The sequence below is a fragment of the Eulemur rufifrons genome, chromosome 3, assembly GCF_041146395.1.
Source record: "Eulemur rufifrons isolate Redbay chromosome 3, OSU_ERuf_1, whole genome shotgun sequence".
Lineage (NCBI taxonomy): Eukaryota > Metazoa > Chordata > Mammalia > Primates > Lemuridae > Eulemur > Eulemur rufifrons.
Genome location: NC_090985.1, coordinates 64,659,132 through 64,670,505, shown reverse-complemented (window position 1 = coordinate 64,670,505; position 11,374 = coordinate 64,659,132). Strand labels below are relative to the sequence as shown.

The 11,374-nt window shown below is 37.9% G+C and overlaps 1 protein-coding gene across 1 annotated transcript in view; it reads right to left on the bottom strand.

Moving 5' to 3' along the window:
• Positions 1 to 8,914: 8,914 nt before the first annotated feature.
• The window catches only part of RAD54B (RAD54 homolog B), a 94,682-nt gene continuing 92,222 nt past the window's right edge, over positions 8,915 to 11,374 (bottom strand). The window contains exon 15 of the mRNA XM_069466210.1: positions 8,915 to 9,352. Within this exon, the coding sequence (XP_069322311.1) occupies positions 9,135 to 9,352 (218 nt within the window). The 3' untranslated portion in view covers positions 8,915 to 9,134. The remainder of the gene's footprint in view (positions 9,353 to 11,374) is intronic.

Below are 11,374 nucleotides of genomic sequence, written 5' to 3'. Positions count from 1 at the left end.
AGATGTGATTAATATTGACAGTAAGTTGTCGTTAAGTAAAGCAGATTACCCTCCATAATGTGGGTGGGCCTCATTTAATGAGTTGAAAGCAATAAGAGCAAAGACTGAGGTACCCCAAAGAAGAAAGAATTCTGCCTCAAAACTGTAATGTGCACTCAGCTTTGTTACCTGAGCTGAGAAACAAAAAAAAAAAAAAAAAGGGCAACAAGGAAATTCTGCCTGACTTTCCAGCCTGCTGGCCTACCCTGCAGGTTTCGGACTCGCCAGCCTCCACAATCACTTGAGCCTATTTCTCAAATAAATTTCTCTGTAGATGAGAGAGAGAGAGACAGACAGAGATCTCATATCGGTTCTGTTTCTAATTAATACAAATGGAAAGTTAAAACAGGCCTGCACTAGAAGCCACTGGAATTTCTGTTTGTTGACAACCAGAAGGTAGGATAAGGGACCAGACTAGAAGCCTTGCTCAGCACAGTCACTTTCCATGCCTACCCTACTCTCATGACCCTGAGGAACAACCTCTTCAAAACTTCAAATGTTCAGTCAGCCCCTTCCCTTGCTGCTATTTTAGAGCAGAAGACGAAAGGACCAGGAGGGTCACAGTTCATCCTAGCACTGGGAGTAAATGCTTACAAGTATGGGGTTTCTTTTTGAGGTGATGAAAATGTTCTGGAGTAAGACGTGATGACTAAACAACATTGTGAATATACTAAATGCCACAGAATTGTTCACTTTAAAGTGATCAATTTGGTTATATAAATTCCACCTCAATAAAACTATTTTTCATAGTGGATTTTATGTTATGTGTTTACCTCAATTAAAATTATAAATGAAAAAGAAAGGAAATATCTCTACCTTCTTCCTCCCGGGAATTAGTCTGCTTGTAAAAAACACAAGCTCTCCTCGGTGGCTTCACACCATGAAGCTTACCCAGGAAACACTTCCTCGCAGGCAGGACAGAGTTCTGTATTAACAAGCCCACTTGGGTAACAGACATAAAGCCAAGTCCATCAGCTAAGCTATTATCAAAAATGAAAGGGATATTTTGACCTCCATGTGTGCTCTTTGTTTCCCAACCTTAGCAAGGTAAGAAGACTGAAGGAATCCTAGAGCTGATTCCTCCCGCTAATGGAGCTTGTCCACACCCTCTCAGTCTTGTCTCTCATGACCACATGTATCCCCAGTGCAGAGTGACTGGGACACTTGGAAGCCTAGGCTAGACTCAAAAGGTCCACTCTGCTTTTGCAATTCAAGCTTTCTTGTTACCTGCCCTATATGATTAAAAGATAAGTAACTTAAAGCTGGATGCAGCCCACCATGTCTTGAGTTGATTGTCAATTTGAGCAATCCAAGCAGCATGAGTGGTGTAATCAAATCTAGTGTGTCAATTGCAAATTGTCAGTTCTATTGTTCTGTGAAAGAATAAACATCTGTATGTACCAAATATTTCTATCAAGATAAAAATTAACAACAAAAATGAGGGATAAGATGTTGACATGGTCTTCCACTCCACCCCCATCCTATGAAATGACTTGCCCTTTGGAGGAAGCTTGGTGGTCACTGCCTCACCAAACCTTCCCAGGGCCCCACAGTCAGTTAGGTGCCCTTCCTCTTGTGGTCTCAAGAGTTGCCTGTGCACATCAAAATCACCTGTTTATAAGTATGTCCACCCCAGTAAAATGATAACTCTTTCAGGGAAAAGGCTATGTCTCAGTCATTTTTGTATTCCTCAAACCTAGCACAATATCTGTCACATAGAAAATGAATGAGTAAAAAGTCTCAGTAAAATAAGATATATATGTTATAGCATTAATACTTTAAAAGACATCTAAAGTTCACTGTCATCATATTCCCAAGGCTAATAATTTACATAAAGTCTTCTGTCCTGATCTGTCTGCTGAGGACATGAAAATTCATTTCCTGAGCATAATAGTCAGATCTTAGGAAATTCACGCACTTCAATCCAAAACCCAATGCTTTAATGAATTCGTTTGAAAAGAGAAAAGTGATAAGAAGCACTCACATTAGTTCATTTTCCTTCTCACATATACATCTATCTCAGGAACCTGGCATGGTGAAATCAGGATAGTGTACTGGAAAGAACTTTAAATTTTGAGTTAAAAGACAGGGTAGTGTTCAAGATTCAGCTCTGTCATTGAATGATCTTGAATAATCATTTCATCTTTCTAAGCCTTAAATCTGTAAAATGGAGATAATAGAATACTTGCTCCTTCCAACTCCCAGCATTGTTGTAAGGAGCAAACCAGATAAACACTGAAAAAAGCTAAATAAGTGTATATTATCACTTATGTTTCAAGCACTCAATTTTCACATGTTCATTTTTCTGTACTTCAGAAAATCTCTGATCCTATCTTCAAGTATACAATACCTCTCATTTATTTATATTAGTCCATAATTGCTATACTGCATACATAATAAAATAAAGATTTACAAATACTAAACCTTTACTTAGCACCATTATATTATGTAGGAGACAGAAGCATTAGATTGATATTCCTATATGTTTTCTTTAAGCAAATGTAGCAGCTATAAATTTGTTCCACTCAGATGCTAAACAATGGTATACAGTCTGTATTGGTCACAGCTGTCCAGAGAAACAGAAGACACACAGAGATACAGACAGGGACAGAGACAGAGATATATAGATCTATAGAGACAGAGATTTATTATGAATGGCAAGCCAAGAAGTCCCACCATCTGCTGTCTGCCAGTTAGAGAACCAGGAAAGCAAGTGGTATAATTCGGTCTGAGTCCGATGGCCTAGGAACCAAGGGAGCCAATGGTGTAAGTTCCAGCCTGAGTCTGAAGGCCTAAGAAGGGGGTTTGCTATGGTCTGAATATTTGTGTTCTCCCCAAATTCCTATGTTGAAGCCTAATCACCAATGTGACAATAAGAGGTGGCGCCCTTGAGAAGTGATTAGGTCTTAAGGGCAGAGCCCTCATGAATGGAATTAGGGCGCTCATAAAAGAGGCCCAAGAGAGGCCTCTTGCTCCTTCCACTATGTGAGGACACAGCTAGAAAGTGCTGTCTAGGAAACTGTGGGTAAAACTGAGAGTGAGCCCTCACCAGACACCAGCTCTACTAGTGCCTTCTATCTTGGACTCACCAGCCTTCAGAACTGTGAGAAATAAATTCCTGTGGTTTATGAGCTATCCAGTATATGGCATTTTGTTACAGAGGCCCAGACAGATGAAGACAAGGGTGATAGCCTAAGTTCCAGTCTGAGTCCAGAAGAGAACCAGGAGCTCCAATGACTGAGGGCAGCAGAAAATGTATGTTCCAGCTCACACAGGTAGCAAATTCACCCTTCCTGCCTTTTTATTATATTCAGGCCCTCAACAGATCGGATGATACCCATCCACACTGGTGAGATGATCTTCTTTACTCAGTCTTCCTCTTCTGGAAACCCCCTCACAGACACATCCAGAAATTAAATATTCAGGAAAGGATTTAACTCCCAATTTTGAATTCTAACTTTATCTATAATTACTACATAAATAATGCACAGCATCTTGAGAAGAAATTTTTAATAATAAAAAAGGAATACATGATCATAAATATATTGCAGGTATAAAGCAATTTTTATGCTGTAGATACCTGTGATGTCATACATTTTTAAAACTAGCCAAAAACTATCTTCAGTATTTTGCTGACATTTCCTCCAAAAATAAAAATAAAGGAATTACTTATTTTGGTCTGCTTTGTTAGAATTTCATTATCTTCTTACTCAAAAAAGATCTATAATTTTTTTTATAAATCTAAAAAAAAATGTAAAGATTAAATTACATTTAACACCTCAGGTTTTCAAATAAGTGTAACAAATTCCAACAAACCATTCTGTGTCAATAAGGCTTTTCCCTCTATAGTTTTTATCGTAAAGGCTGTATCCTGAATTGGTATTGATTTTTGTGGACAACAAAGCATCTCAAGGTTGGAAGTTTGTAATGATTTGAAAGCAGAACATAGGCTAGCTATAGAAGAGTGCCACAGGAAACTGGTCTAAACCAAAAAAATCCATATCACACAAGGTAAGGGAAAATAACATCTCTTTGTATCAAGCCATGTTGAATCCTTCCTTGAACACCAAAGTAACATATCTACGAACTCCTCTAGTACACAATATATTAATTTGGGAACAACTCAGAAAAACAGTGCCCTCTGCTGATTATACATATTGTTTGCTGCAAGTCACAGTCAGAATTTCAATCTTGCCAACATTATACTAGGACACTAAGTTGCCCAGGCAATGTGATTGTACGTCATGATTGCACCACTCAAATGAAATACCAGCTAGGTTTTTTGGACTTGCTCCTTTATCATACACCCTGTTAAATGGATCAATAGGCTGTCCAGAAGTTTAATTCTGCAAATTGGAGCTGCTCATGTTTTAATTCAGTTAGTATTGATAATTCAATCCTAATGAGAATGTGATTGAAATGTATCTACATCGTCATTTAGAGTAAGAACATTATCACATAAAGCTGTGTGAAAGGTGTATTCGTGTAATTACAAATGAATTATGTACGTGACTTAAATTATTACCCATTGCTCTGACAGCTTCTGTCAGCTCGTGCAGCAGATTGATAGATCATGGAAGCAAAAAGGGAAGAGAGTCTGTATTCTGCCAGAAGGCAAGTAAAAACTGCTAGCTCTGCTTTCTTCAGTGTTGAGCACAGCTCCATGCTCGGCAATTGGCCTAATAAGTACCTTCAAACTGAGATCTATGAGCAAGGAACATGATCAAGATGATTAAGAAAGCAAAAGAGGCAAAATACCTCATTCATTCATTCAATTACTAAGTAGCTATTTTGTGCCAGGGACCATACAAGGTCCCAAGAATACTATAAAAGGAAATCCCTGTCCTCAAAGAATTCAGCCTAATGGGAGAGAGCGCCAGGTAAATAAGTAATTACAGACAGTGTGCTAAGTGCTACACAGCAGAGCTGACTAAGGACTGGGAACATAGAAAAGGGGGGTAAGGGGGGAATTTTTATAAATTGTGCTTCTGCCATAGAAAAAGGTGCTTTACGTATGCAACCCAGATATTAACTGAGGGCCCCTTAACATCTGAATTAAATGAGTCTGAGCCGCCACAAACCCCTGGCTAGTCGAAGTCCAACGCCTTCCTCAATTCCCAGACGGCTTACCATCTGCTGCACTTCTCAGCCTCTGGGCTCCTGTGTCACACATGCTGCCTTTGTCCCATCTCACATGGGTTCTCTCATGAAGCTCAGCCTCTTCTAAAATTTCTACTACAAAATCACTCACATGCAGTATACGTGAGATTGTAGCCTTTCAGGAAGATTTCAGAGTGAAGCAGAGAAGATGGAGTGAAGTTTACTTTCCACACTACTTAGAAAACAACTTTATGAAGAATGGTAGGCATCTCTGTTATTGAAATAGTCCCAGCACCCTTACCTATGGAGCTGGAATGGTCCTTTATAGAGCTGTCTCCAGTTGAGGTAAGGGTGATGGGCCTTTGACCCTGCATCCTCAAGTCTCTGAATGCCAGTCAAGCTGGGGAGGAGTCTAACCTTGGGTGAGGCAGCTCCTTTCAGCTAAGGGCTATTCTTGGGGAGACATTTGGCTGAGTGGTCAGCAGGCGATGCTCCTGGCAGCTGGGGAAAAAAGCACCTTTGTCCTGAAGAGGGCAGTCTGGGCAGCACTACAGTTATCAATTTTTTTTTTAAAGAATTTTATGCCTGAGAATAGATGATGCAAGATAGACAATGAAAGAAGTTTTAGTTAGAATCTAGCCTGGGCAACACAGCAAGACCCTGTCTCTTAAAAAATAGTTTTATGTAAAGCTTCATACATGGAACCTATGCATGGGGCCCAAGAAACAACATTTATACTTACTAGTTGACTACTTCCTCACTGACAAATTTGGTCCCAAACTGCCTGTTCGTGAATCCTAGATGTATAACTGCCCAGGTATGGCACTACAAATTGAAAGGACTCATATTTGATGATACATAATTGAGTCTTTATTTAACACTTCAAGACAACACAGCCATACCTTGTTTTATTGCACTTCCCAGACATGGTGTTTTTTGCAAATCGAAGGTTTATGGCAACCCTGTATCAAGCAAGTCGATCAGCCCCATTTTTCCAACAGCCATGTGCTCACTTCATGTTTCTGTGTCACATGTTAGTAATTCTTGCAATATTTCAAACTTTCTCATTATTATTATATCTGTTATCAGTGACCTTTGATGTTACTATTGTAATTGTTTTGGCATACAAAGAACTGCACCCATATAAGATGGCAACCTTAATCAATAAACGTTGTGTTCTGACTCTTCCACCAACCAGCAATTACCCCATCTCTCTCCCTCTCCTCAGGCTTCCCTATTCTCTGAGACACAACAATATTAAAATTAGTCCAATTAATAACCCTAAAATACCCTGTAAGTCTTCAGGTGAAAAGAAGAGCCACACATCACTCACTTTAAATTAAAAGCTAGAAATGATTAAGCTTAGTGAAGAAGGCATGTCAAAAGCCAAGACAGGCTAAAAGCTAGGCCTCTTGCATCAGTTAGCCAAGTTATGAATGCAAAAGAAAAGTTCTTGCGGGAAATTAAAAGTGTTATTCCAGTGAACACACGAATGATAAGTGAAACAGCCTTATTGGTGACATGGAGAGGTGGTCTGAATAGATCAAACCAGCCACAGCATTCCCTTAAGCCGAAGCATAATCCAGATCAAGGCCCTAACTCTTGGATTTTATGAAGACTGAGATAGGTGAGGAACCTGCAGAAGAAAAGTTGGAAGCTAGCAAAGGTCAGTTCATGAGTTTTAAGGAAAGAAGCCATTTCATAATATAACAGTGCCAGGTAAAAGAGCAAGTAAGTGCTGATTGAGAAGCTGCAGCAAGTTATCCAGAAGATTGTTGATAAAGTAAAATTATTGATAAAGGTGGCTACATTAAACAACAGGTTTTCAATGTAGACACAACAGCCTGATATTAGAAGATGCCATCCAGGACTTTCACAGCTAGAGAGAAGTAAATGTCTGGCTTCAAAGCTTCAAAGACCAGGCTGACTATCTTGTTAGGGTCCAATGCAGCTGATGACTTTAGGTTGAAGGCAACACTCATTTACCATTCCCCAAATCCTACACCCTAAATCTACTCTGCCTATGCTCCATAAACAAAGCCTGCATGGCAGCACATCTGTTTACAGTACAGTTTACTGAATATTTTAAGTCCATTGTTGCAACCTACTGCTCAGAAGAAAAGATTACTTTCAGAATATTACTGCTCGTTGACCATGCAGCTGGTCACCCAAGAGCTCTGGTGGAGATGTACAAGGAGATTAATGTTGTTTTCATGCTGCTAACACAGCCACCATTCTGCAACCCATAGATCAAGGAGTAAGTTCAACTTTCAAGTCTTATAATTTAAGAAATGTATTTCATAAGGCGATAGCTTCCATAGTGATTCCTCTGATGCATCTGGGAAAAGTAAATGGAAAACCTTCTGGAAAGGATTCACCGTTCTAGAGGCCATTAAAAATATTCATGATTCATGGAAAGAAGTCACACTAGCAACATTAACACAAGTTTGGAAGAAGACTCCAGTCCTCATGGATGGTTCATGACTTCGGTGGAGGAGGGAACTACAGATGTGGTAGAAACAGCAAAAGAACTAGAAGTGGAGCCTGAAGATGTGACTGAATTGCTGCAATCTCATGATCAAATTTGAATGGATGAGGAGTTGCTTCCTATGGAAGAGCAAAGAATGGTTTCTTGAGATGGAATCTATTCCTGGTGAAGATGCTGTGAACATTGTTGAAATGACAACAAAGGATTTAAAATATTCCATAAACTTAGTTGACAAAGCAGTAGCAGGTTTTGAGAGGACTGACTCCAATTTCAAAAGAAGTTCTACTGTGGGTAAAATGCTGTCAAATAGCATCACATGCTACAGAGAAATCTTTCACTAGTGTGGCAAAAATCATTGTTGTCTTATTTTCAGAAATTGACACCACCACCCCAGCCTTCAGCAACCACTACCCTGATCAGTCAGCAGCCACTAACATTGAGGCAAGACACTCCACCATCAGAAAGATTAGGACTCACTGAAGGCTCAGATGATCATTAGCATTTTTTAGCAATAAAGTATTTTTAAATTAAGATATGTGCATTTGGTTTTTGTATAATGCTATTGCATATTTAATAGACTATAGTATGTTATAAACATAACATATATGCACTGAGAAACCAAAAAATTTATGTAACTCACTTTATTGCAATATTCATTTTATTGCAGTAGTCTGGAACCAAACCCACAGTATATCCAAAGTATGCCTGTGTTCACTATAAAAGACATTTTCCTAAATGGAAGCAAAAGCTGATTACAGAAGCCCCAACTGGAGATTAAATGAGTAGCTCCTGTTTCTGTGCAGGCGTCAGTCTTCTAAAGCTTGCTTTGTGCATTAAAACTCCCTTTGAATACTACTACAGACAACCCCTCGAATTACGGTAGTTAAACCTTTACTTGGTGTATAAATAATGTTTGGTGGGTATGGCTTTATAGACTGCATGTCATTCCTCATGAATGTGGGGTCCCAGACTAGGAACTAGTGCTCTAAAGTGTCCCAAAGTCCTTCATCTCCTGCCCCAAGCTACTGAATACTCTCACTCAAACTGCCTGCAGCAACTATTATAGTCAACATCTTTAGCATATGCAATCCTAGCCTCTGATTCTCTTTCTCCCTTGGGCTATAATTTAAACTTATCACCTTTTTCCATTTTCTCACACATCTACGTCCTCAGCTTAGATTTCCCAAAGGCAGAGACCAACTATTTTACCTTTTCATATTACTTATAAAAATTTCTCAGTAGATACTTAATAAAAGCATATTAATCATATAATTATTAAACAATTATATGATAGAAGCATGTCTTTAATGTTTCATTTTCAACATTTAAGAATATATACAAAAAATTAAACAACTCAATTTTGATTATTATATCAAAACTATGATATATTATGCAATAAAATACATTATAATTTAAATAATTCTATTATTTTTCAAAAATTACACTTAATTACTACAATAATTTTTTAAACAGGAACAAAGGAATGTCATGAAGTAATCCTCTTTCATTATTTGGCAGTTGCTTGATTGGTTATATTCTGAAAAAAGAATGACACATTTTCTCTTATTTTTTCAAGAAAAGGATCTGTAAGATTTAAATAATCTCCAGGAAAATGTTTCCACTGCTTCAGCTGGGACATAGAAAGAGGTTTCAGGGAGTCAGATTTCTGGAGATGTGGACCAAGTTGACATTGTCTAGAGAGAGTGAATTTTTCGCACGAATCACCTGAAATAAGTAAAACAATGAGAAAATCCTTAGGCCAACCAATATCCTACTATACACAATACTTTTTTGTTTTGTTACATTTGGTCATCATGGTTCAAGTTAAAACAAATTTAGTTCATTCATTCCGTCTACAAATACTTACAAATTGTTTACTATGCGTTGATTTAAGAACTAGGGGCAAAAATGGTAAACAAATATAGTCATGATCTCTGATTTCAAGGATCTTACAGTCCAGTGGGAGAGCTATACATTAAACAAATAATCACCCAATACTACACGTCCACAATCCATTATCTAAAACCTGTGGAACTGACATGTTTCCAAATTCAGAAAATAATTGGCCCAATTTGGATCAGCACTCTGTAATCAGACTCATTCTGCAGCAAGTCATATAAATAGTCTTGTAAAATGGGTTAAATAAAGACTACTGAAAAATTTACATCAATTTAGGTAAGGTTTTCCAACAAATAATTTTGTTACAAATTTTTGTTACAAAAAACCTTTTGGTCTTTTAGCTTTCCAGATTTTAGCATTGAAGATAAGGAGGGACCGTGGAGTTGTATTTCAAACAGAGGAAAGGGTATGAAGGAAAGATACAGGGGACTATCACACATATGACGAGAGAAGCTGACCTGGTCTGGGGTATAAGTAAAGGGCTCCCTGAGGAAATGTTCTATTAAGGTCTGAAAGATGAAGAAGCAAGAACTAGGTGGGGAAGAGAGGTAAAGCATTCCAGGGTAAGTACATACAAAAACTATGAAAAAGAAGGGACATTGGCACAGCTAAAGAACTAATAGGAGCCTAATGCCCAAAGGCAAAGAAAGAATAATACAAGAGAAAAAGTTGAGTCATGCAAGCTGAAGCACATATTCAAGGACTGGATTATGTAAAACATGAATGGCAGAAACAAGTCATTATTCACCAAATCCATTTCTCTGTCCTCCAGGGTACTTAGTCACATTTCCCAGCCTTCCTTGCAGTTCGATGTAGCCACCAAATCTGGCCTGTGGAATGGTGGCTACACCACTTCCAGATCTGGACTATAATCATCCCCCAAACTGCATAATTTTCTACTCTTTCTCTTCTCTCACTGAAGGCTGGCAAATGCAGGGGATCTCAGCAGAGGACTCTAAGGCCCAAGGGGATAGAAAAGCCCACAGTAGAAGAAGTCTGGCTCTGTCTACTACATGCCCACAGTGACCTGTTATATGAGTGAGAAACATATTTCTATTGTAGTAGGCCACCGTGCTCTTCTAGTTTCTTATTGCAGCATTTAGCCTACTCTGACTAATTTACCACTTTAAAAATTTTAGTATTTATCCTAACAGCAATGGGAAGTTTGAAGGTTGTATTTTTTTAACCTTTTAATTATGGGAAATTTCAAATAAATATAAAAGTTGATAGGATAGAAATAAAGAACCTGTATATACCCCCACCTTTAATAACTGTTAATCAACTAACAGCCAATCTTGTTTTATTTAGACCCCACACTCTATTTCCTTATTATGCTGCAATAAATACACAGCATATATCATTTCACCCATAAATACTTCACCCTACATTTCTAAAAGGTAAAGACTTTTTCAAAATTTTATCACACCTAAAAAAAAAACACTCAAGTCATTCCTTAATATCACCAAATTCCTATCAGTGTTCATAATCGTTGAAGTTTTAAGAAAAGAGATGACAAGATTGCTTGAAGAATCTAGGAGACACTAGAATAATACCTTCAAAGTACTGACCAAAAAAACCCCTATCAACTAGAATTATACACCCAGCAAAGATAGCATTTGAGAGGAAGAAAGAACAAATACACTGAAAAATCAAAGACTGACAGTTAGCCACTATAAGCCCTTATTAAAAAAAAAAGAAGAACATTAAAAGACAGTAGAAATTAATCAAAATATGTCAATAATTATAAATGTAAACAGACTAAATGTTCTAGTTAAAACAGATTATCAGACTGGGCAAAAAATCTAGCTTTATACTGTTGACAAGAAAGATACCTAAAACATAAGAACA